The sequence below is a fragment of the Echinops telfairi genome, unplaced genomic scaffold, assembly GCF_000313985.2.
Source record: "Echinops telfairi isolate 266 unplaced genomic scaffold, ASM31398v2 ScPeMD7_13;HRSCAF=56, whole genome shotgun sequence".
Lineage (NCBI taxonomy): Eukaryota > Metazoa > Chordata > Mammalia > Afrosoricida > Tenrecidae > Echinops > Echinops telfairi.
The window spans coordinates 62,512-89,789 of record NW_022103910.1 but is presented as its reverse complement, the minus strand read 5'-3'; the positions used below and the strand labels follow the sequence as shown (position 1 = coordinate 89,789).

Genomic DNA, 27,278 nt, shown 5'->3' with positions numbered 1-27,278 from the left:
ATTTGGGTTTCAGTGATTCCTCTCGGTTACATTGCCCTTGATCAAGCCCTACCAGGCCTCCTACATCTTCCTTGCTGTCTATTTTGGATCACTTATTGTTCCCTTGTCCCTGGGGTTGTTAGCACCCACTTCCTTTCCCTTGCCTCATCCTCTCTCATGTCCCCCCAGAACCGTTGGTCTCGCTGTTTTTTCCTCCAGATTGTTTATCCCACCTATCTTATCGAGATAGCCCTGCAGAGATAATAATATGCACAAAAAACAAGACAGAGGAAAACAAAGCAACAAAAGAAAACAACAACAAAACCAAGGACAAAATAAAAGCCTGTAAATAGTTCAAGGTCTGTTTATTGACCCTTAGGAGTGTTTCCTGGTGAAGTCTGATGGGGTGCCACACCCTGGCCCCAGAGTCTATTTTTGGTATTCCCTGGGGACTTCATTGCTCTGTTCCCCTTGCTGTTCTCTATTCCCCTTGCTGTTCTACTGCACTCCCTTAGTGTTTCGCCTCAGTGTGGTCGGGTCAGATCAGACACAATTCCCGTACTGTGTCTTCAGTGTTCCCGTAGCGCTATGGGTCAGTGAGGGACATTGTGTCTTGTGGTGGTGCTGGCCTTATGGTCCTCTCTTTCCTCTCTGCTCTGAGCGGGAATATTTTCTTCAGGGCTTGGTGGGCCAGGATGTGTTTCACTCTCTCTTCCTCTCCCTTCATTTGCTCCTGTCTGAGACTGTTAATCTTTATGGTTGTAGAAAGCCCCTTCTTTCTCCTAAGGAGTGGCTGGTAGTTTCAAAATGCTGACCTTGCAGTTAGCAGCCCAACTTGTAACCACTATGCCAAGTGGCTACATGAAAGCCTAGTAGATATCAATAGCAGGGTGTGTTAGTCTGGGTACTTTAGAGAAACAAATCCACAGAAACTCATGTATAAGAGAGAGTTTTATATAAAGGTTAAGTGCGCTTCAAGAAAACATCCCAACCCAGTGGTGCCCAAGCCCACAAGTTCCAATATTAACCCGTTAACCCATATGCCCAACACCAATCCACAAAATCCTCCTCTATCTCACAAAACAGACGCAACGATGCCCTCTGCAGGAGGAAAGCCGAGTCAGTGAATGTGTAAGTATTTCAGCGCTGGTAGGGGTCCCAACACGGCTGCGCCAGCACCCAGGGCAGCATCGGGGTAGGTGCATGTAGCTTCTCCTTGGGGATGTCTTGCAGGAAGTGAGCCTTGCAAGCTAAAGCAGGAAACTGGCTAAGGCACCTGCACCCTGGTCCGACCATCAGAAAGCAAGAGACCCGAGAACTCGAAAGGCCAGGCTCTCACCGAGCCATTTATCTCTCCGCCCTTCAATTAACTCCACATGTGTTTATCAGCCAGGTTAGCACAATAAACTAACTACCTCTCAGGGTTTTAGTCATTTGTTCTTACCTCTACCCAGGAAGAATTAGAGGCCTCTGAGCATGACTAATAAGTTGGGCTTGATATCTGATTAAATTCGCTCATGCCTGTTTTTAAACCGGTAGTGCATATTACTAGTTACTTCACTTGACTTCTGTGCATAGTGTCTACATGAGGTAAAAATGGTAGTACTGTGATTGAATTTGGCCTACAAATATGTTTTATTTGGTATGTAAAGTGTTTTATAAAAATTAAAAAAAATTAAAGCCATTGTGTTTTAAAAGAGAGATTTTACACAAAAATTCAGATTTTTGGCTTCTCTTGGAAAAATAGGCTGAGTAATACTAGATTTGAAGTCTTACATAGCAAAAAGAAAACAAAAAAAAAAGCTCTTTAGTCCCACTTCTTTTTTTTAATCATTTCATTGGGGGCTCGAACAACTCTTGTCACTATACATACATTGATGGTGTCAAGCACATTGTACACTTGTTGCCATCATCATTCTCAAAACATTTTCTTTCTACTTAGCCTTTGTTATCAGCTCCTCATCCCCCCCCTCCTTTTCTCCCTCATGAACCCTTGATAATTTATAAATTATTATTATTTTTCATGTCTTACACTGACCTTGATAAGGTAGAACTGGGATCATGATAGTGGGTGGGGAGTAAACATTAAAGAACTAGAGGAAAGTTGTCTATTTTATCAGTGCTATACTGCAAGTCCCCCATTCTTTATCCAAAACCTGGTCGCTCATTTTGCCAGTCTCCACTTCTTTGTCTTGTACCCCATGCTGCTACTATAGTGCTTTCTACCTGCACTCCCCATTCCACCCCTTCATGAGCACTAGTGATTCAGAGTTCTCTGTGTAACATAAAGAAATTACAATACAGATCCTTTTGCGGCAGGTTAGAATTGCATTAAAGGGAAAGCTGCTTTAGACTTATCCCAAATTTTTATAAGAATGTTTCTTCCACCTCCTGCCCCTTCAAACAGCTCTGTGAAACTAGAGTTGGGTTGTAGTACATAGGTAGGTCAGTACATTGATCAGAGAAAATAAATACAATTCTAACTTCAGTAAGATAGAAGTAGATTTAACACTTGATGTTTCCCATTCCCCAGTAGGACTTGGACACGAAGAATAAGCAAACAGCTGCAGTAGAGCTTTGAAAAAGAGGAAAGTTTGGTATCCACAACATTCAACCAGATTCACTCATTAAATCAATTCTGACTCATAGCCACATGATAGAACAGGGTAGAACTGTACGTGTGGGTTTCTGAAACTAGCCCTTTATGGAAGTAGAGAGCCTCATTGTTCTCCCGCAGGGCTGCTGGTGGTCTCAAACTGCTGACCTTGTGTTTAGCAGCTTAATTTGGAACCCACTAGGACTTCTTGGTATTACAAAGCTTACTGGGAGATAAGTTATAAGGGACTCTTTTAAGTTGGTCAATATTAGATCTTTTTTTTTTAACAGTTTTATTGCCATATAATTCACATGTCACATAATTCAATCATTCATTCATATCAAAAAGAATTGTGTAATCATCACCAGAATCAATTTTAGAACATTTTCTTGTACTCGTCTGTATTAGCTCCCCATTTTCCCCATATCATTGTATGTTAAGTAATTGGGTATGTGAGCTCAATTACAGTATATGTAAACATGCCAAAATATTGTTATTTCTAGTGAAAACGTAGAATTGAAGATGATCAAAAAGGAGGATAGTGCTCCACTTGAAGACTTTCAAACTAAGACCGAATATGAGATTGAAGAGGAAGAAGAGGAGGATTATGATGAGGATGATGATTGGGACTGGGATTATGGAGTTGGGAAACTCACAAAGGGTTATGCATCCACTGCAGGGAGTAACTCACAGGTATGTTATAAATGATCCATTAACATCTTTAAGCTGGTATATCTTTATAAGACTTTCCATTGAGCTCTTATTGATGTGGTTCCAGAATCAGTATCGTAACTGAAGTATTTCTCACAGGTTAGGCTATAATACACTGTACCTCCAGCCTAATCAAGAATATTTGTTAAAATTAAAATAGCTTATAATTAATTTTAAAAATATTAAGATTAAGAGTTTGGATAGGAATATACATATATAGGAAAATATTCAATGAGACAGGTTAGTACAAAAGATACAATGAGACAGGTTAGTACAAATGGTTGAGAAACATGAAAAGGTTCTCAACCTAATTTAGTAATTAAAGAAATATTTAAAAATAAAAATAAAGATTAAATAATTAGATGTGCCTGGATAGCCATTTTTTAAATCCGAGAAACTGAGAGTGACACAAAATATATAATTTGATAACTAATTATAAATAAGCACAATGTGATGAAACTTATACAATTTTGACTCAGCAGTTCTTCTAAGCATATGTCATGACTTAGTTGTAGCAATGATCATCCAGTATTATTCATAGTGGAAGAACGTTAGAAACAACTCCGAGTCCCAACCATAGCAAATTGGTTTAAATTTACTATGAAATTAATCATTCACACAATGGAATATTATATAGTCTTAAAACATGTTGCAGTTGAAGGCTTCCCTGCCGCTGAGTCAATTCCAACTCTTAGCCACCCTAAAAGATAGAGTAGAACTACCCCTGTGGGTTTCCAAGACTAAATCTTTACAAAAGTAGAAAGCTTTATTCTCTCTTGGTGCTGTTGGTTTTGAACTTCTGACTTTATGGTTAGTAATCTAGTGCACAACCCACTATGCCGCAAGAGTTCCCAATTGAGGGTTTAAGGACATGGAAATATACTCATAATCTACCATCAATTCACCAAACTGTATAGATCCTGGTTCTAAAACTGCAAGTACTAAGGGTGTAGGAATTCACAGAACCAGAGGATTATTATCATTAGAGTGCATCTTCCTGGAACATAAAAATGACTGACAGGTATGTAGGGGGAAAAGACAGTGTTCTTTTACTCTTAAAGCAGCTCTACCATGGACTCCAAACCTCACTGCCATCTAGTCTATGCTGACTTAATAGTGACCCTATAGAGCAGGGTAGAACTGCCTCGGGGTTTCCAAGACTAAATCTTTATGGGAGTAGAAAGCCTCATCTCTCCAGCAGTAGAAGTGGCTTCAAACTGCTGACCTTGCTGTTAGCAACCCACTGAGTAGCCACTATCCCACCAGAGCTCCTTATCATGGACTAGAATGTATGAATTTATAAAATAAAGACATTTCACATTTGTAGCCTTGTTTTGGGATCCCCCTCCTTTAACAAGAGATTGTGGAATTTCAACATAAAGTATAATCCTTTAGGGTAGAGGAAAGTGGGGTGGAAGCCTAGAAAAGGGACTGAAATTATGTTTACATGTTGTTTGTGTGCTGGGGTTACAAGTGATTTTTTTTAACCTTTTTTTTCTATCATGAATGTGTATATTTTAATCAAAGTATTTTAAAGTTAAATTTAATACAGATTTTTAAAAAATTCTGTATGAAAAAGATAGAACTCTGCCTGAGAGTTTCATATCGAGACACAAGATTGACAACTGAAGACAGATTGAATAAGTAGTTTTTAGGCTCTAAGAGATTCTAGTGTTGAAGTTTCATTCTTATTCTTACACAAGGTCCAAAATAAGATTCTTAGAACCAGTTTAATGTTAGTCTTAACATATGTACTGCAGGGGACGGGCTATGTGTGCATGTGTTTGAGGGCTTTGTTTTAAATCTGCAGACCAGTCAAATTAGAAAACTTATTTAATTTTAATTTTTTATTGTAGATAAAGAAAAGGCCCCAGATTCTGTACACTCATTGTTCTAGTCAGTAACTTCAAACTATTCCTATTTCAAGTGTCTTTAAAAAATTGTTGCGTAAACGTTATTGATTCTTAGCTCTCTTAGGGTACTGCTAAATGCTGGAACTAATAGCTAAGTAAGAAGTAAGTGGAAGAAATGTGATGATAATTTTTTTACAGCTGTTGGCTTTACACTATGTAACTATTTTTTTAGGCAAATCGTCTCACTTCTAACTGCAGCTCTGCCAAAATGTCTACTCCAGCAGATAAGGTCTTACGGAAATTTGAGAATAAAATTAATCTAGGTGAGTTTACAAACTACATTACCTCATTGGGCTATGAGAAATTTCTTTAAAAACCATGAAATGTTACAGTTTTATTATACGTGAGTAGATCCAAGCATTGCTGGCGGAATAATAATACGTAGAGAAAATAAAAACTTTTAATGATTTTTCAAAAAACATGGCTTTTTGTCTCATCAGTTATAAGACTGTTATAAGAACTCATTCGAGTTCTTGTTTTGTATTAAATTTTCTAAATTGTTATATTTTGTTTTACTATAGATGTAAGCATTAGGTTATCATAAGCACAGAATTAAAATATTGACCGGAACTCACGCTCCTTGGAAATTGCAAAGTCACCTATCTTTTGTTTACCTAGATTCCTAATTGAGCTAGCATAGTGACTCATACAGGCTACCAGCAAGCACTGAATTAAGGAGTGTCTTCAGCTGCCTATCATGTGCCTGTAGTTTGAAATTAAACTGAAGTTTTAGGCATAAAGTTGGAATTCAGTCAATTATCTATTGGTTGTACAAAATTTTAGCAAGTGTCTAAAATGGAATGTATGCAGATAGGGTATTTTTTCAGGGATTTCTTCTAGGTTTCTATGGCTCCAAACTTAAAACTATAGTGAAGAAAGTAACAAAGCAGCTACACTTACTAACATTCTAGTTTATGCCTAGCATCAAAATTATTTAAAAATTCATTACTAAATAATTTCCTATTTGTAATGAAATATACAAATAAAAATATAGAAAAGAAGCAAGAGGGATGGAGTATCCTGTATTTCGGAGATTGTTAGTGTCTCTTTGTCTCACATATTGTTCTTTTTTTTTAGATAAGCTAAATGTTACTGGTTCTGTCATAAATAAAGTTACCGAAAAGTCTAGACAAAAGGAAGCAGATTTGTAAGTAACATTTTAATTATAAAACATGGCCCATGATTCTAAGCAAATCAAGCTGCATCTTGGTCTTCATTCTTTTTCAAGGAATGTTCATTTCTAGTCTCAAATCATTCACTTTTATCTTTAAAAACATTTACTTTTTTATCTTTTGCCTTTGGAAGTTGAAAATAATAAATGAGTCTTCTTCTTTTTTTTTTTTTTTAACATTTTATTAGGGGCTCATACAACTGTTATCCCAATCCATACACACATCAATTGTGTAAAGCGCATTTGTACATCGTTTCTCAGATAAATGAGTCTTCTTAAGCTATACACAATAACAATATAATCTTTTTTTTTTTTTTAACATAATCTTTTGAAATCCAGGGATTACATAAGGATGACTAGATTTCAGTCTAAACTAAAACGTTAAGAGTGTATAAGTGCTCCAATTTTAGATTTTATTAAAAATATCCTCTTCTACAAAATATTTTTAAAACCTCAAAATTAAAGCCAATTAGTGACCTACTGAGAGTTGTTTCCATTTATACTTCTGTTTGGCTAACTTTGCTAATAAGTTGACAACTCTAAGGTATTAATATCATTTCAGATCATGTAACTGGCAGTGTTAGAACTAAGGTTAAAACTAATTTTCTTGTGATTTAATGCTATGCCCAAGAGATACCAACTTTAAAAGAAATACCATAGTCATTTGTTATTTCACAGCAGAAGTTTCTGTTTAAATGGATTGTATTGTGTTACAATCTCTATTTGCATACCGTAGTATGCTAGATTGTCCCTTAGTGAATGAACTCTAACTAGAATCTGCATTTTGATTCTAGACTCAGACAGAAACCATCATGAAATGATAAACTATCTTTGTAGAAAGTAGTTAATGGAAAAGTTTTTTAAATTGACTTTTAATTCGATGTGGATAGAATGATAGAATCGGTAAAGATCTGAAGGATGGTACACACAGATTCCATGCTTTCTTTTCTCTGGAATATGTCAAGTTTGCTGAAGATAAATTTCTTTTTCTACTGCAAATATGTTCCTTTTTGCACAGGGCATTTGAATGTTTTAAAAGGGGACATGAAGATGGTTTTGCTGAGCCCTGAAATTATAATGGGACCATGAAATGTGTTCTCAAACTATCTGCTTAGGAATTTTCATGGGATGATTTACATTTATAAGCTGCATATTTTGATTTCTTTCACTGACTGTTGAACATGTCAACTGTACTTTGTGTTTTGGTTAGGTATCGCATCAAAGATAAGGCAGACAGAGCAACTGTAGAACAGGTACAATTAAATGTGTTGCAAATTCTTATTTTAAATTAGTGTTTCTTTTCTCTTAAAATAGTTTGCTTTTTCCTGTCATTCTTGCTTAATACTATGCTAGCTAACATGACTCCTCTGTAATTATAGGACTGCATTTTGCTTAAAAATGGCTATAGTCAATAGATTAGAGTTGTGAGCTGTGACCCTGTGAAACCACCTTTCTCTTTCAAAAGTATCTATCTGGGAATGTTCTCTCTTAAGTGAGGTCTACAGGTATTTTGTAAACTTTTCCAGAAGATAGAGTATCTGGCACAAAGCAGGTTTTAGGAGGTGCGAGGAAAATAAACTAGGAGGAGAGGTAAGGCTAACAAATTTCCAGTTAGAAATCTTTTTCCTTGTTTATAAATTATGCTGACTGGCTCGTCTCCTTTCCGCAGCCCTTCTGCAAGGGGATGTCTAATATCCCCCAGATGGGCTCTGGGTCCCTACTCCACACCCCCACTCATTCACAATGCTCTTGATTTTTTTTTTTTTTTAATTGTTGATACCTGATCTCTTTGACGCCTTGTCATCTCACAGGCTGGTGTGCTTCTTCCATGTGGGCTTTGTTGTTTCTCAGTTAGATGGCCCCTTGTTTATCTTCCAGCCTATAGGACCCCAGCTTCTATATATTTTGACAGCCGGGCACCATCAGCTTTCTTTACTGCATTTGCTTATGTACCCGCTTTGTCTTCAGCGTTCGTATCGGGGTAGGCTGGTGTGCTTCTTTCATGTCTTCACCACTTTTGCTTATGCACCCACTTTGTCGTCAGCGATAGAGTTGGGACAGGCTGTTATGCTTCTTCCATGTGGGTTTTGTTGTCTCTCAGTTACATGGCTTCTTGTTTATCTTCAGGTGTTCAGCGACTTCAGGTGCTCTATCTTTTGGTAGCTGGGCACCATTAGCTTTCTTCACCACATTTTCTTGTGCACCCATTGTTTTCAGCGATCGTGCCAGGCAGGTGAGCATCTCAGACTGCCTAATTGTTAGAACAAAGAGTTCTTGTGTTGAGGGAGTACTTGTGCAGGGGCCCACTGTCCATCTGTTTTCTTAATGTTCAACCTATAAATATATGTACATAGATCTGTTTCCCCCTCGTTGTATTTACATATATTAACATCGTTACATGCCTGTATTTAAATCTCTATGACTACCCTTTGCCTCCTAGTTCTTTCTTCTATTTCTTTGTACTTCTTGTCCCACTATCATGTTCTGCCTTCATTTGGGTTTTAGGAATTCCTGTCCGTTACATTGCTCTTGATCCAGCCCTGCTAGAACTCCCACACCCTCCTTGATACTGATTTTGGGTCACTTGTTGCTCCCTTGTCCCTGGGTTTGTTAACACCCTCTTCCTTTCCCTTGCCTCCCCTACCCCCATGTTCCCCTGGAACTGACATCCCATTGTTCTCTCTTCTGGCTTGTTTATTCCACCTATCCCTTCCAGGTAGACATGCTATGTACCATCACCAGACTGAGTACAATGAAGTAACAATAGAAAGTAAAGCAATAGCTACAACAACAGCAACAACACACAAACTCATACACAAATAACCATATGAATAGTTCAGGGTCTTTGTTTTCCTTCACGGGTGCTTTCCAGTCAAATCTGATCTGGTGCCATGTCCTGGCACCCCCTCTATCCCTGGGGACTTCATTGCTCTGCTCCCCCCGCTGCTCTCCTGCATGCCCCCAGAGGCTGGCTTCAGTGTGGTGAGCTCATGGCGGGCACAATTCCCGCCGTGTGTCTCTAGTGTTGTTCCCAATGGTGCACTGGGTCAATGAGGAACGCTGTGCCCCGTGGTGGGGCCGGCACTGTGGTCAACTCTGTGCATTGCTGTTCTGAGCAGGAACATTGTTGTCAGGATGTGCTTCACTCTTTTTTTTTTTTTCCCGTATCCCCCCTCATTGGCTCCTGTGTGCTCTGACCAGACCAGTCCTTCTTCCTCTCTTCTTGAGCTGTAGCTTCAGTGCTGTCCTCTGAAGTAAATCTTGGGGGGAGGGTGGTGCTGTACGCTTAGTTGGTAATGGGGCCGGCCCCTCAGTCTTCTCTATCGGTTCTCTGCTTCCTGTCAGTGTGTTGCGTTCTTGTCTTGAAGCTCCAGATGGAAGTCTGGTCCCTCTTTTCCTGTGGAAACACAATCAACATCCTTCCCTGTATGGGTTAGTGTCCTGTTCCCCCAGCTACCCATACCTCGCCCCCCTCCTTTTAATGGGCTACCATATGTATCCCATAAGTATCCCTGAGTTTAATATGGCCCCTGCCATATTACTTGGACCTCACCCCATGGACGTATGTATACAGTAGCTTCTTCCCTATGCCCCTTTTGAATTTTTTAAGCTTACCTCAGTGGACTCATGTAGTATTTCTCCTTTTGTGCTTGGCTTACTGCACTTAGCATAATTTCCTCCAGTTCTTCGCATGTGGTAATGTGCTTCATGCGTTCATCACTGCGTTTTAGGGATGCGTTATACTCCATTGTATGTACGTACCACAGTTTTTTAATCCATTCGTCTGTTGATGGAAGTTTGGGCTGTTTCCAATTCCTTGCAATTGTGAACTGTGCCATGATGAACATTGGGGCACAGATGTCTGGCCGTGGTTTGTTTTTTGTTTCTTCTGGGTATATGCCCAGTAGGGGAATTGCTGGATCATATGGTAGTTCAATTTCCAACTGTTTTAGATATCGCCAAATCGAATTCCATAATGGCTGTACATACCTACAGGTCCACCAGCAGTGGACAAGAGTTCCTATCTCTCCGCAATCCCTCCAACACTTGTTGCTTTCTGATTTTTTGAAGTGGGCTATCTTTGAGGGTGTTAGGTGGTGTCTCATAGTTGTTTTAATTTGCATTTCTCTTATGGCAAGAGATCAGGAACATTTTCTCACTTATTTATTGGCCATTTGGATTTCTTCCCTTGAGAAACTCCTGCTCAGGTCCTTTTCCCACCTCCTGAGTGGACAATTGGTTTTTCTCTTGTTGTAGCTTAGCAGCGTATTGTAGATTTTAGTAATAAGGCCTTTGTCTGATGTTTCATTGCTAAAGATGTTTTCCCATTCCGTGGTCTCTCTTATTACTCTCTTGGTGAATTCTTTCGATGCACATAAGTGTTTTTTCTTTAGTATATCCCATTGGTCAATTTGTGCCACCTCTGTGTTGGTGCCCTTCCTGATTTCTGATAGCCTATATGTAATCCCTGTGCCAGGGTTCTCAGGTTCGTCCCAATTCCCTCATTGCTGGCCCTAATAGTATGGGGTTTTACCTCAAGGTCTCTTGAGTTTGTTCTCGTGTATGGAGTGAGGTAAGGTCTTTCTTCATTTTTCTTTAGCTATGTATCCAGATTTTCCAGCACCATGATTTGAAGAGGGCATCCACTTCCCATCTGATATTTTTGGGTACCTTGGAAAGATCAGTTGTCTGTATGCTGATGATTTTATTTTTGGGTTTTCAATCCTTTTCCATTGGTCTGAATATCTATCATTATACCAATACCATGCTGTTTTGACCACTGTGGCTGTATAGTAGTTGCTAAAGTCGGGTAAAATAAGCCCTCCAACTTTGTCCTTCTTGAGGAGTTCTCTGCTGTCCCCCTCAGGGCCATGGGTCAGTGAGGGGCTGGCTATATTAGGTTAAGTATAATATATTAAAATCAATTTCATCTTTTTTCCAAGTGATGATGAGAAGATTTTAAATTGCTTAATTGCTTGCATTTTATTTCTATTAGCTAACATTGGTCTAGAGCTGATTTCTGTTTCCCTTGGACATGGTAACTCTTAGTTTCTATAGCTGAATCTGTTTATTGGTCCATTGTCTCTCTGGTTCTTTTGAAGTTCACCCACATTTTATTTATGAAAGTCAGGGTGAATAATGACACCATTTGAGTAACTCTCATTGAGCCAAGCAGGTGTGTTTGCAGGTGACTTGCGAGGGCTTTATTGAGAAACGATTTGGTTCCATATTTCTAACTTTCTTACTGTTTACATTAATTTTTCAGGTGTTGGATCCCAGGACTCGAATGATTTTATTTAAGATGTTGACTAGAGGCATCATCTCAGAGATAAATGGCTGTATCAGCACAGGAAAAGAAGTGAGCTTTTCTTTGGGTGGCCATATGTTTCCAAGTTTCCTCATTTTAGATACCAGAGGGAACTCAGGCATTTGTAAATGAGTGAGTTGCACCTTTAAGAAGAAAAATGAGGCTAGGGGAGATTCCGGTCAGGCCTGGGTGGCTTAATACACTTCCTATGTTTTTTGTTACCGGTACTGTATTGAATCATCAACTAGCTGTGCCAGACACTTAGTACAGATAATGAGATAAACCTGAGTCCTAGTCAGAAGTTAATAATTAAAAAAGAAGAGAAGAAGTTACTAATGGAAGGTGTCATGGGGGAATGGGGCTGGGGGTGGGAGATTGTCTCATTTCTATGAGTAATCCAGTATCCCAGGTTTTTCTTTTTATAAATATATGAGTGTGGAAAAGATAGCTAGTAACTAATCCTTTGGGAAGCATTTCTCAGTAAAATTCAATTTGCAAATTACTTGATGTAAGAATGAATGTCTTCAAATAGTCTCCAAATATTTAAAGTACAAAAAAAGGGATTAAACCATTTCTCACACATATTTAACATGTAAATTGGTGATATCTTTATATCTTTTGGTATGTTGTTTCATATTTTAATTCTTACCTTTAAAACCTAGTGACGTTTCTTATGCATGGTCTCTCAGTAGCTATTAAGTGAGTACCCCGACACAGGGAAAACGGGAAAAACATTTTTTTTCTCTTAAGGAAAACCGAGTAGAGGAGGGTGGTAATGTTAAAGATGTAGAGCAGGATAGGGTAGTAGAACTTAGATCAGAGTTCCCGAGATTCATTTAAGGGGATGACTGGAATCTCTGGAGACCCTGGCACTTGAACCTTCTCCCAGAGATGGAGTTCAAGGGGAAGTTGCTGAGTGCCTTCTGTGGGCCAGCACCAGAGGGAAATAGAATTAAAGGGACTTCTTTCTCTTTAAGGTATTTTTCATTTTACAATAATTTCAATAGTGACAGAAAACAGAATAGCTAGGTAAGACTTATTGCTTCAGTAAGAGGTCAAATTTTAATCATAACAATTTATGTAACACCTATTAAAACTTTATTACTGTATATACTCGTGTATAAGCCAAGTTTTGAGCATATTTTTAATGCAGTTTTTGTGGTGAAATTAGGTGCCTCGGTTGGTATTCAGGTCGGCTTATACTCATATATATATAGTATGTTTTCATGGAGGCAATATAATGTAAAGGTTAATTTGTGATTTAGGAGCTAGCTATGAGCTTGAATTCTAACTTCTGTTTCCTAGCATTGTGGTTTGGCACACTTCACTCATTTACTGCGCCTCTGTTGTCATTTCTGTGAAGTGAGAACTTTCATAATAGCTGTGCATTGGGATATTGTGAGATCTAAGTACTTGTGACATTCTTAGCATTTTATATGACATCGTCTGTAATTAGAGTGGTTAGTTCCACTATCTTACTAACCCTAGGATCTTGGTATTGACTTTTGAAAGTAGAACCATATAATAAAAAATAAAATACTGTTTGTAGCTATCTAACTCAGACTTTATTTTTGGCTTAAAATAGGCTAATGTATACCATGCTAGCACAACAAATGGAGAGAACAGAGCGATCAAAATTTATAAAACTTCTATTTTGGTGTTTAAAGACCGGGATAAGTATGTGAGTGGGGAATTCAGGTGAGCTTATGTATTTTTCCCCCCCATATTGGTTTAATTTCTGTTGCCTTAAAAATTAAAATAGAATAATGGAATGGTTGAAATAACTATTTTCTTGTTTAAGGTTTCGTCATGGCTATTGTAAAGGAAATCCCAGAAAAATGGTGAAAACTTGGGCAGAAAAAGAAATGAGGAATTTAATCAGGTGACTATCTGGGAACTTGTGTGGTTGTGCCAGCCTGCACTTTGACCTTAGCCCATTTCTACTGCCAATCCCTGAGGAGTTCTGTCCAAATACCAGACTCGTTAGGGTTAGCCAGTGCCATTAGATTTGCCTTGGTAAGCAGAAGAAACACGTTTCTGGACACCATGCTTGCATTCTGAGATACCTTTACTGAAGAATTCTGCCATGATTCGTGTTTATTCAATTCAGTAAGGCGAGTGCAATTAAAGAGTCTTAGAAGCTGAGTTAAAATGTTTGCATTTTTTTCTGAGTAATAAGGAACTGTTAAAGGGTTCTAAACAGGGAAGTGACACAGTTGGTGCAGGTGATATGTCACTTTGTGAAGAGCTGTTGATGGTCTAGACAGATTTTGTTTGGTCCAAAACTTTGGCTTTTAGAGCGTACTCTTCAGATTTTAACCCAGTTTTAGATATATATTATTTTTGTTCCCATAGTCACCTATGTGTTGGGTAAAACCTCAGCCTAGCTGAAATTGTGTTTCCTCAAATTGTTCCTTTCTAATATCTTACATTTTCAATGTTGAACACCACATGTTCTACACATTGAATAATACTGATCAAGTATTCTGTGTTTTCAGGTCTTTCTGAAATCTCTTTTCATTTAATTAGCTAATATGTGTGGGTCCATCTATTTTTATTATGCATTTTTCTGACTGATCAACTCAAAAGATAGCTGCAGATATGTCCGCTGTATTTCACTGATTCTAAGATGCACATTTTCTTATAGTTGGCTATCTCTGGAATTGGATTGGATGTTACAGCTTATGGAGTGATATAGTTCAGTTACTATCTCTAATCACTCTTGATGATATATATATATATATATCTTCTTATATATTATGTGTGTGTGTGTGTAATGGTGCCTTATATATGTGTTGGTGCTGTAAAGTTAATGCAGTTACAGTAAAGTTAAATACAGTAATGCAGTTGAGAGGCCAAGATTAACACAGTGTTAATCTTGTGTGCTCTAGCTATCGTAATTTGTTTCAGTTTCTGTTTTGACTTCTTGATTGTCCTTATATCTGTTAACATATGACAGGTTAAACACAGCAGAAGTACCATGCCCAGAACCTATAATGCTAAGAAGTCATGTTCTTATCATGGGTTTCATTGGAAAAGGTGACATGTAAGTATATGGAGGATCTCAGGGTTATATGCTTGGGACTGTATTTTTAAGAATTTTGAATTATCCAATATATGAATATTTTCCACTCATAGGCTCTTTTATCTTGAGATTTTTGGGGGATGAGTTTTTCCTATTTTCTTAGTGCATAAATGCTATAAATTTAGAATGGTATGTCTGAAGCGAGACAGGCTGTGCTACGTGCAGTTCACAAGATAAGTTGTGGAACAGGAGTGCATGTAATTAATTGTTCAGCATTAAGAAAGAAAATGTGTTCTGGGTCAATGTGTTTTAGTTATTCATTATATTTTTATTCAAGGCCTGCACCACTCTTGAAAAATGTCCAGTTATCAGAATCCAAAGCTCGGGAACTATACCTGCAGGTAATTGAGTACATGAGACGGATGTACCAGGATGCCAGACTTGTCCATGCAGATCTCAGTGAATTTAACATGCTGTAAGTGTGTGCGTTCCCTCAGGAACTTCTAGCGGTTGTTTTCTGTTCCTTAAAAATATAAGCAAAATGCCAGTCTTAAATGTTATACTGGTTCTAACATTTTGGCATTGGCTTTTACACAGTAATAGTATCAAATGTGGTCTCTGCCTTCATTGACTACAGTCAGAGTCACACTTTGATAATTTATAGAGGTAATGAACCTGCATTTTTCTTGTACTCATCATTATTAGCTCCCCATTTCCCCCCAGCCTGCCCTGCTGTACCCTCAAGGAACTATTAATCCAGTTACTGTCTATAGATTCACCCATCCTGATTTCTTCTACTGGGAACATATACAAAAATACAAACCAAAGAGTCAAAAATGCACTTAGAACTTAAAACATTTTTCATCTCTTACTAAGGTATTCACAATATAATAAAAAATTAGCACAAAAATTAAAGTAGCATTAGCATTTCCTAATAGCTTCTCTTCTCTCATCCACAAGGTACAATAATGGAGATGTGTACATCATTGATGTTTCTCAGTCTGTGGAGCATGACCACCCACACGCCTTAGAATTCTTGCGAAAAGACTGTGCCAATGTCAATGGTGAGTGGAAACCTGGAGTTTTCTGACAACTTGTTTGTGTATGTTGGTTCTGTACTCAGTGAAACTGTTGATATAAAGCCCAGGGCCCTAAGTCATTAGGTGATGCCATTTGCTGGGAGGTGGTATATTTTTATTTCTTTATTGTTTTTAAAATAGTTTCTCTCATAATGCTATCATTAACATATTTTCTTCTGGCAGAATTTTTTCTGAAGCACAATGTGGCTGTGATGACTGTGCGGGAGCTCTTTGAATTTGTTACAGATCCATCAATTACACGTGAGAACATGGATGCTTATCTCTCAAAGGTTAGCTGGGAAAGAAAGGTGAAAAAGGAAAAGAACAAAACAGCAGTAGTAATGTATGTGCCGCTTCTGAGGAACTCCAATAACTTGGCATATATTTTATGAATTTAACAGCTTCCTCTGGCATTTTCTTCTGATTTCAGAAGTGGAAAATTTAAAATAGGGTAAATAAAACCAGGTTTCCTGCCTTTAATCATCTAGCAAAGTTACTTAGAATCTCAAAGTTAATGAGTGTTTATTAAGAAACCTACTAGCTTTTTGATCATTCCTTTGTTTTTCAAACAACTATCAGAATCTCAGAATTGGGACCATATAACATGTGCCTAAACAGGTTTTCCTGTTTTTTGTTCCTTTTTATGTACTTCCTTTCCCTGGATTGCCTCCTGTTTTAATCTTTGTTCAGTTGTTCTTTGCCTGGTGAACGTTTAGTTCAGTTTAGAATTCTTTCTTGAGGCATAATCCAGCAGAAATCATTAATCACAGATTGATCACAGATCAATTTCCATATCATATAACTTTATAGTTAAAATAGAAAATTAATGAACCTAGTGACACATTGATTAAAGCACTCACGTGAGAACTGAAAGGCCAATGGTTTGAAGCCATCAGCTGCTTCATGGGAGAAAATGTTTTAGCCTGTTTCCGCAAAGATTTACTGCATTGGAAACCCTATGGGGCAGTCCTACTTTGTGGTGTAGATCACTATAAGCTGTAATCAGTTGGCTTTCAGTGGGTTTGGCTTTTGATAATAAAAAGTAAGGATACTGGGTGGCACAACAGTTAAGCAATTAAGCATTCAGTTGCTAACTAAAAGGTTGGCAGGCCAAGCCTATCTAGCGAGAGGAAAAACCTGGCAATGTGCTCCTGTAAGGAAGTTCAGAAAACCCTACTGGGCAGTACTGCTCTGCCGCATGGGATTGCCCAGAGGCAGGAATCCAGCCAACAGCATCTAACATCATCAGATAAATTGTCTCACTGTTTTAATTTCTTATTGTACGAAATTCTTTTTAAGTTTTCATCTGTATTAGACTGTGAACTCTTAAAGGACAGGAATTTTATTATATTGCCAGTGCCTAGTCAGTACTTGGCATGTGAGTTACTTGATAACATGTAATTTTTATTTCTCAGCTCTTTAATTTAGCACTAATTTGAGTCCACACTTAAAAACAAACTCTGGTATCACTGTTCTTTTTCTCTTTTCTTATATTTTAAGTAGAATAGAGAACATGTCTTCAGTGTTACAGAAGTGAAAAATTGAAAGAACCCTTTGGTATCTTTGTCAGCCTCTCAGTTTCATTCATTATGTGCTCAGAGAACTTTCTGTGGTTGTTTATACTATAGTAGCCTTAGGGCCACATATGCTAACATACATAGATTCAAGCAATGGTTCTTTCATTCTTTTTAAGTTACAGTTTTCCTTTGTAATATCTATCTGTAGGTGGAATGTAAAGGAAAATAATTTTAGGTTTTTTTTTCCCCAGGCCATGGAAATAGCATCTCAACGGACCAAGGAAGAAAGGTCCAGCCAAGACCATGTGGATGAAGAAGTAAGATTAGTTGTCTTTTCATATCCCTGGGAAATAGTTGTCTTTTGAGATCTTTTAAAATAACGATTTAATCATGAACTTGATTATAACAGATAAGCAGTCTTTTTAAACCAATACCATTTCCTTCAGACTTCATATGTTACATAATTTAACTGAGCCAAATTGTATAATTTACATTTCATTACATCACCCTATTTGGTAACTTCTTAGTCTATTGTCCTAGGTGGAGAACAATTTTTTAAGCAACTTGTTGAGATATAATAGTCCCTGGGTAGAACAGACAGTTAAGCACTGAACTACTAATGAAACGATTAATGCTTCCAACACAACCTTTGAAGGTGCCTTCGAAGAAAGGCCTGGTGAACTGCTTCCAAAAGGTCATAACCTTGCAAATCGTTTTTTGTTAAGTTTTGGGTTCTTTTGTGGGGCAATATAACTTAAGCACAAACCTGTTTTTTTCCTTCCTGTTTAAATTTGTGATTAAAATTGCAAATACAGAATTTTTAAGTATTGATTTCAGTAGCACTGCAGTTTTGAAATATGAGGGGGTAAGCGCCCCCCAAACAAAACAAAACAAAAAAAATGGGAAAAAGCTCTGCTGGACAGAGCTTTCCTAATACAGTTTTCCTGCTAAGCAAGCATTGAGCAACTGAGTTAGTGCACTCAGTGGCATTGCCTGGGAAGGTTTTCTCTGGTCACAGTGCATTTTTTCATGAAAGCAGTTTCGCTCAAACCTTGTTTTTTGTGATGGCTGAAGAAACTAATGTGATGTTGAACACAACTTATAAGAACAGTGCTATGGGAAAAAACTCAAGTATACGAGTGGTGCTCTCGTTTCAAAAAAGGTGAAATGTTGATTGATGACAAACCTCGTTCTGGACATCCATCAACTTCCCGAAAGGATGAAAACGTCAACTTCGTAGTGCATTTGGAATTTGTTCCACCAGGTCAGACTGTTCATCAAGCTTCCTATTTAGAGGTTCTAAAAGGATCACGTAACAATGTGCTACAAAAAAGGCCTGATTTGTGGCAGGGGGGGGACTGGGTTTGCCACTACGACAATGCACCTGTTTATGCAGCCATCTCAGTGCACCAGTTTTGGGGCAAAAAACAGTATGCATCTCTTGCCCCACACACCTTACTCACCTGACCTTGCTTCATATGACTTCTTTTTGTTTCCCCGAATGAAGAGGAGCATGAAAGAACAGTGATTTGATGATGTAGAAGAGGTGAAGAGAAAAATGAGGGAGGTTCTGTCAGCCACCCAAACACATGAGTTTGAAAAATGTTTCCAAGAATGGAATCACAGATTTGACAAATGTATTAAGTGTAATGGAGAGTACTTTGAAGGTGATAAGCTTGTTTTGTTAAAAAAATTTAAATACAAAGCTTTGAAAAAAAAATCTAGTTTTGTTGTTGTTGTTGTCCCCCTCATATTTATTCTCTGGTTAAAATAAACTATTTAGTCCCCTGCCCCAACTGTTGGTGTAATAGAGGAATATGAGATACCCTATATTCATCAGTACTTTGAACCTCTTTTTACTATAACAATGTGGTAGATGATGTTCCCATGCAAGAACATGTTCCTATGTGAGACATTGAATACTTAATATCTGAAACTAAGTCCCTTTTTTTTCTTACATAGAAATAATGCATTTTTGAATGTAAATAACGGGAGAGAAGATTTTCTAAGAGTTATTTTGAATCAGTTGTAGCCTTTTTCTGTAAGTGATCTACAAAATGTAGTGCTTTATTCTTGGTATTAAATTTCTTCTAGCTCATGTACAGAGTAGTCACATACATCAATGTGGTAGATGATGATAGGCTCCCGTAAGGCCTGAGGTACTGTTTGAACATTGAGACGTATGTGTACAACAGTTGCCACCTATTTCTCTGTGTCCTGGTTAGGTGTTTAAGCAAGCATACATTCCTAGAACCTTAAATGAGGTGAAAAATTATGAGAGAGATCTGGATATTATGATGAAGTTGAAGGAAGAGGAGATGGCCATGAATGCCCAACAAGATAATGTGAGTATCCTGGTTCGCTCACCTGTTTAGTCCTCTAATCTTAGATCTTGGCTTCTGGTCAACTGAGATGTCTAGTTCCCTGAGCTACCTGCATGTGAAGGGAATTCATTGGTATTTATGACAAGATGTAGCACATTTGTACAAGTCTAAATGGCTATAATTAAGAAAAAGGAAGGTTATAAACTTCGTATTGTAACTCCAATAATATACTTCTGAAGCTGGCAAACTTTTTGTTACAGAGCCAATTAGTTAGGCTCTGCAGTCCCAGAAATAAAATTGTATAGATCCTTATGCAAAGAAATCAACTTCCTACAATGTTTTTGTTGGTGACATTTAAAGTGTTTTAATAACGTAAGAACCATTCCTAAAAAAACCTCTGTGAGTCGGATATAACCTGCAGGCCATGGTTTGCTGAGTACATCTGGGGAAGAATATCTCCCATATCACCCACTTTGTGTGTTTTAGGATACATTCTAGACATTTGAAAAATAATCCCAAAAGAGATCATAAGATACCATCTTTAGATATCTAATGTTGGAAGGTAATATGTCACCGTCTAATTCTATTTTAATTCTTTTCTCTCTTTCTTGTGGTTGCAGATTCTATACCAGACAGTAATGGGATTGAAGAAAGATTTGTCAGGAGTTCAGAAGGTATGAAGAATGTGTGTTATGTTTATGTGAAAACTTTAAAAGACTATACAATTTTTCTAGTGGAACCATTATTAGAATTAAAGTAACCAGTACGTATTATTAGAATTAAAGTAACCAGTACGTATTTTATATTAGTATTAAATTGAAATATTTTCAAAGTCTTTAGGAATTTTTAGAAACGCAACAAAATATTGCCATTTTGTTTTAATTTCTTCTAATTGTATGACCTCAATCGAAAAGAAAGTAGAAAATATTAAAAACTAGAACAAAAGGGAGATCATATATTTTTAGCCGAACTGCATCTGCCATAATCTACTTTCCAATGCACTCTGCATGATGGCAAGGCTATTCACATCCCTGGTCCATGGTCATAGTGGAAGCTAAACCAGTCTGCGGACCCTGCAAATGGATTTTGGGCTTCCACTGTCCTTCATAGCCTTCTGCAAACCAGGTGTTCACAATTTAAGTTCTGATATCATTCCCTCCTTTGCATTTTGGATTCAGATGCTTTACTTAGATGGCTGCTTATTTGAAAACAAGCCTTTAAGACTCCAGACGCTATTCTTTCTGATAGTTGGGCACCCTCTGCTGTCTTCACCACACTTTGCTATAGTACCATATCTGTAGTGATTTCTTCTTGAGGGAGAGTATCTAGCAGAGCCATGTCATAAGAACTGATTGTTAGATTGGGGCTCGAATTAAGTTTGAGCCCCAAATACTGGGATTGACATTTATGTAGTATTGTCATGTACACAATCTCATATTATTGTCTGCTTTCTTTGTTCTTTGTTCACAGAAACCTCTTTACTATTTCTTGTAAGGTTGGTCTGGTTTTTATAAATTCCTTTAATTTTTCTGTCTTTTGAGGAAAAGCTGGCTGGTTATGTGATTCTGGGTTGGCATTTCTTTCTTTAGTTTTTTAATGTGTCGGCCCATTGGCTTTTTGCTTGCATGATTTCTTCTTAGAAATCAGCACATAGTCTTATTGGTTCTCATTTGTAGATAGCTTTTTTGTTTTTCCCAGCTAGTCTCAGAGTTCTTTCCTTAACATTGGTGTTGAAAGTTGTGATTATGATGCACGTGTTTTTCTTTTGGGAGCTGCCCTGTTTGGGGTCCTTTCAGCTTCTTGACTGTAAATCTTGTCTTTCATGCTGTTAGGGAATTTTTTTTCAATAGTTCTTTGATAATTTCTCTGTTATTTTGCTAAAGAGTGATGAGTATCTCTGGACGATAGTCTCATGGAGTCTTCTGTTCTCTACTCTTGCAGTCGAGCCCTTTTTGTTGGTTTGTTTTTAATAAGAATATGAATTCTACTTCATATTTTTCTGTTTCTGAGGTACCGATTATTATGTCCCAGGTAGGACCAGTCTGTGAAGATTGCTGGCCACCGTCTAATTTTTTTGATCTTAGAACAAATGAGGTTGTAGCTTGTGTAGATTTGTTTCTTCTCAATTTTTCTGACCATTTTACTCCTGGTAAGTAGAGGCCTGTAACTGTGTCATAGATGGCCCCTTGCGAAGTTAAAAAAAACAACCATGTGCTGTGTACGTCACTAGGATGTAGGTCACACTATTTTTTGTAAACTGTGTTATGCCAGTTGACTGAGTTGTTCCATGAGATTATATTGGTTCGAAACTTTCAAACCCAGAACACCGATTTTGGAAGCTATTTGGTTGTGTCTTCAGGGGATATGTGTGCCAGCACTTATACAAGGTTGGTGGCATAGTGGATTTATACATTGGGCTGCTACTGTCAAGGTCAGCAGTGTCAAATCAGCATCAGCTGCTGCATAAGAGAAAGATGAGACTTTCTCCTCCTGTAAAGATTTACAGCCTTGGAAACCCACAGGGGTGGTTCTACTCTGTTCTATAGAGTACTATCACTCGGAATTGATTGGATGGCAGTGAGTGAGTATGGTGGCATAGTGGGTGATGAGTTGGCCTGCTAACTACAAGGTCTGCAGTTTGAACCCACCAGTTGCTCCTCAGGAGAAAGTTGAGGATTTCCGTCCCTGTAAAGCTTTGGAAACCTTATATGGGATCACTATGAGTTGGAATCAACTTGACAGCAGTGGAATTTGATTTTGGTATATATAATTTCTATCAGTTCTCACCTACATACACATTTGTTCCTACAGTATACCAGTTTTCCTATATTCTACCAAATGTTTTCAAATGCTCATTTCACTTTGGTTATGTTGTGCTCACTAAATCGATATTTGGTACCATTTTACCCCCACAGAAAATAATTGGTCTTTATTGTAAAAAGTATATTTTAAAAAATGAATAAATACATGAAATTAAGTGTATTTAACCCACCTAACCCGTTTACTGGGAGCCACCATTGAGCATTGGTCTCTGTGTTACTGCTTCCTCTGTTAAAACAGTCAACTTGATGACAGTGGGTGGTGAAAATCCAAAACCCAACTCTCTGCCATCCAGTTGCCTCCGCAAGTATTAGAGTATCTGTTAGAACAGAAATATTGCAGTATATGTCTCTATACGCTTAGTTTATTTAGCATTATGTTTTCAGGCCCATCCATATGATATGTTGTGAGAACTTATAATTCCTTATGGTTGCATAATATTCTATTGTATGTGCCACAGTTTGCTTAGCCATGAGTTGATGAACACTTTACCATCATCTATTCTAAAACTTATCACCTCAATCAAACTATTAAACATAAGTCTCCATTTTTCTTACCCTCAAGCCCCAAACTCACTGGCATCATGTCAATTCTGATTCATAGCAACCCTGTTAGGCTGAGTTTTCTAAATAAAACCAGTGACACTCATGTGCAAGAAAGAAATTCATATCAAGGAAGCAGCCCACCCCATCCCAGAGCTATCCACTGGCATGGAGCAGTGAACTAACAGAGAGGACCATGGGGCCTGGCCCAAACTGAGCTATGTTGACCCTTCCCCAGAAGAAGGCAATACAGAGGACAGCACCGAAGATAGAGCCTGGGGGGAAGAGAGATGGGTCTGTCCTGACCACATGGGAGCGAACTAAGAGAGAGAGAGAGACTGAACCTCATCATGGCCCACCAAGCCCCGGGGACGACATCCCTGCTTGGAGCAGCCAATGCAGAGAGATGACCGTAGGGCTGGCACCACCACAAGACACGACGTTCCCTCACTGACCCTTAGTGCTACAGGGGACAGCACTGGAGACACTGCGGAACGTGTGCCTGGTCTGACCCATGCACAACGGGGTGAAATGTAAGGGGTGTGCAACAGGGCAGCAAGGGGAGCAAAGGAACCAAGTCCCTGAGGTATCCTGGAAATAGACTTCTGACCTGGGGGACAGGGCTTGGCACTTCATCAGACTTGATTGGAAAACATATATAAGGGTCAGCAGACAGACCTGGAACTATCTATTATTTTTGTTTTGTTTTTCTTTTACCCTATGTCTATATAAGACAGGCAGGATGAACAATTGCAAGGAGGAAACAACAGGACTGGGAGTTCCAGGGGGAAATGGGAGAGGAGGGGATGGCAGGGGGAGTGGGGAGTCAACAAACTCTGGAATAAGGGAACAAGAGGTCTAAAATTGATGGGAGTGGGGGGAGAAGCTTATACCAAGGGCTCAAGTAGAAAATGTTCTGGAAATGATGATGGCAACATATGTACCAATATGCGCCATGCATTTGATATATAGAATGTTATAAGAGCTGTAAAGACCCCCAATAAAATTATTTTTTAAAATTTAATCTAAATTGGAAAAAAAGCCCCCACAGACACAGCTGAAAAACCCAGAACAACTTAAGTCTATGGGGTATATGCGAGCTGGATGCCTTTCCTGACTTGAAGGTAATGGAGTGGTTAACCTGGAAACAGGAAGACCCACAGCCCCGTGGTGGCAGAGTCACGGGGATTCAAGGTTGACAGGCAACCTGTCACCTGCCAACAGCTCGCAGGATCAGTAAGCCATATGGTGACCATCATCCCAAGAAACCAGGTACAAGATTCAGGGCATCAGCAGTAAGAAGAGAAAGAGCCATTTCTCCATAGCATCTCAAATAGACCATATCCCCAAGGAGACTTCCTCAGGTTGTGAGCTGATTGAGAGGTTAGACCCATATCTTCAGGTGCAGCCAGGTTGACACAAAACAATCACAGCTGGTAATCTGTAATCTATGCTGTAAACTCTATGGTTGCCCTAGTCTGGATATTTCATATAAATTACCCATTGCTATCGAGTCTATTGTGACTCATAGCAACCCTATTAGGACAGAGTAGATATGTGCCGCACTCCCCCATCCCCCTACCCCCTGTGAATTTCTGAGACTAACTCTTTTTACTGGAGTATTAAGCCCTGTCTTTCTCCACCAGAGCAACTGGTGGTTTCAAACTGCTGACTTGTGGTTAGCAGCCTCTAATGCTTAACCACTGCCACCAGGGCTCCTATTTCATACAAGTGGAACCACACAACCTGCTCTTTTGTGTCTGGCTTCTTTGATGCAGCATAATGTTTTCAAGCATCACCCATGTTGTAGTATATGTTAGAACTTTATTTCTCTTTATGGCTGAATAATATTCCTTTGTATGCACCACGTTTTCTTTATCCATTCATCTGTTGATGGACACTTGGGTGGTTTTCACCTTTCAATTATAGAATTGCCCTTCAGAGATATGTTCTTTTTCCTTTTGCAAAGGAAACCTTGTGTTCTTAATGAATGTGTTTTGCTGCTTTTATACTGCTAAATTTCAAAGTCAGATGCAAATGCCTCTTAAATCTTGTGTTCATAATGCCTTCTCAATTAGATTAGCGATAGTTTTGCTAGGATTGTGGTTCATAGGAAAATAGTGAAGTTAACCAAATAAGTCCTTACATTTTATTTCTAGCTAAAGTTCACATCTTCTTAAATTCCGACCCAATTTTCATGATTTACTAAAGGATGCTGGACCATTTTGTGGTTGATTTGTCACCCATTCGAGGCCCCAGTTCCCTTATTGGGTGTGTACTTGAGTCTTATTGTAATGGCTGCTTCCCAGCTTCCTCTATTTTATGCTCTTTTTAAAAATGTTTTTGCACGGTTAAAATCTGAATTCAGGCATTAATACTTTTAATAAGAATAAAATGAGTTAACATGATTCTAATGTTGTATTACATAATATGTTTTTAAGGTTCCTGCACTCCTAGAAAATCGCGTTCAGGATTCAACTTGTTCTGATTTAGAAGATTCTGGAAGCTCTGATTGCTCTGATGTAGACTCTGAGGAGCAAGGAGATCATGGCCATTCTAAAAAGCATACCACTGACCCAGAACTTGGTAAAAAGGTTAGTTTACAACTTAAATTCCCTGTTTCTTCAACATGATAGTAAAGCCACTCTGATTTCTTCCCCCCCCCCCCTGCTCTGGCATCTAACTAGATTATGATGACTAAGGACATTATGTTACAAATAAAGCAAAACAAAACAAATTCACTGCTATCCAGTTGATGCTGACTCATAGTGACCCTAAAGGACAGGGTCTGTGAGTTTCTGAGACTATAACTCCTTTTTAACAGTTTTATTGATAGTTCATCCACATGTCATACAATCCAATAATTCAATTATATCAAGAAGAGTTATACAATCATCACTGAAATCAATCTTAGAACATTTTCTTGTGCTCATTGTTACTTGTCTTATGTATTTTTTTAAATTGTGGCAGAGACTGTTTACAAGAGTAGAAAGCCCCTTTTTCCTCCTGAGGAGCTGGCTCATGGTTTCAAACTGCTGCTCTTGTGGTGAGCAGCCCCATTTGCAACCACTCTGCCACCAGGGCTCTTAAGGACATTATAAGTACTCGTAATTTAGTTTCAAGGAGCCTTGGTAGCACAATGGCTAAGCACTTGGTTGCTAACAGGAAGGCGGTCACTGTCAACTCACTGGCAGTTTTGCAGGAGGCAAATCCTGATGGTCCACTTGAATAAAGAGTACAGCTTTGGAAACTCACCAGGGAAATTTTGTTCTGTCCTATAAGGTCACAATGGATTAGAATAGACTGGACATCACATAAGAAGCTTAGTTTTAATAGAAGTGTAAACTTTGCTTCTAATGGCAACATTATGTAGACATTTGGCTTCTATTAGGAATTCTTTCGGCATTGCATAGAGATAAGAGAAAACTCAGTACATTGATTAAAAATTTTTATCATTCACATGAAAGAAACATGGTGTTAGAATCGACTCATTGCAAAATACTAACGAACCATTTATCCTTTGTAGTTTAATTCATTTAACCGTATTAAGCTTGGAGCTTAAAACATCTAAGTGACATATTTGACTATTTCTCCACCAGAGATAAACATTTGCCTCCTTCCAACCATTTTTTTCCCTTAGATATTGAACTTACAAAGAAAAGTTGTTGCAACCCACATAACAGCATGAGTGTTATTTCTTATGGCCCTCTTTAAATTTCTATAAAGCCATTTAAACTTCTATAAAGACCATACCCTCCATCCCCAAATTCCACCACCAAACCATCATTGTTTACACTTTCATGTTACACTCCATTTTTCCCCTTCGACGTAAATATTTTTATTTCGTTGTAATAATAGTATATGACAGCTCTGTTAATAAAATTCCTTTTCTACAGGAAAGGAAAAAAATGGTCAAGGAAGCCCAGAGAGAGAAAAGGAAAAACAAAATCCCCAAGCACGTGAAAAAAAGAAAGGAGAAAGCAGCTAAGATGAAGAAAGGCAAATAAAATCAGGAACCCTTAACAGCCATCTCCCATCAGTTACATGAACCCCTGAGGTGCATCTAGAAGATGGGTTCCTAAGTATAACCATATTGTCTCTGGAGACTGCTGAAAGTGTTTTCATGTAATTGTGTCAAAACGTTCAAGTGCTACTATCTAGTTCCAGTCAGCATCTCGGTCTGGTATTGATGGAGCATTTATTTAAGCTACAATTTTAATGAAGGACTTTATACTAGTGATGCCCCCCCCCCCCCAACACACAAATGGATTTTTTTTTTAAAGCTATGTATTT

General features: G+C 38.2%; 1 protein-coding gene across 3 annotated transcripts in view; it reads left to right on the top strand.

Moving 5' to 3' along the window:
* RIOK1 (RIO kinase 1) overlaps positions 1–27,242 on the top strand; it is a 32,397-nt gene extending 5,155 nt beyond the window's left edge. For all 3 annotated transcript variants that reach the window (XM_045287378.1, XM_045287379.1, XM_004711640.2), the window contains exons 2-17: positions 3,079–3,268; positions 5,372–5,462; positions 6,277–6,346; positions 7,581–7,623; positions 11,637–11,729; positions 13,264–13,376; positions 13,480–13,560; positions 14,638–14,724; positions 15,041–15,178; positions 15,664–15,767; positions 15,966–16,072; positions 17,551–17,616; positions 19,525–19,644; positions 20,244–20,297; positions 25,427–25,579; positions 26,882–27,242. In XM_045287378.1, coding sequence (XP_045143313.1) covers positions 3,098–3,268; positions 5,372–5,462; positions 6,277–6,346; positions 7,581–7,623; positions 11,637–11,729; positions 13,264–13,376; positions 13,480–13,560; positions 14,638–14,724; positions 15,041–15,178; positions 15,664–15,767; positions 15,966–16,072; positions 17,551–17,616; positions 19,525–19,644; positions 20,244–20,297; positions 25,427–25,579; positions 26,882–26,992 — 1,602 coding nt within the window. In that variant the 5' untranslated portion in view covers positions 3,079–3,097 and the 3' untranslated portion in view covers positions 26,993–27,242. The remainder of the gene's footprint in view (positions 1–3,078; positions 3,269–5,371; positions 5,463–6,276; positions 6,347–7,580; positions 7,624–11,636; positions 11,730–13,263; positions 13,377–13,479; positions 13,561–14,637; positions 14,725–15,040; positions 15,179–15,663; positions 15,768–15,965; positions 16,073–17,550; positions 17,617–19,524; positions 19,645–20,243; positions 20,298–25,426; positions 25,580–26,881) is intronic.
* The last annotated feature ends 36 nt before the right edge of the window (positions 27,243–27,278 follow it).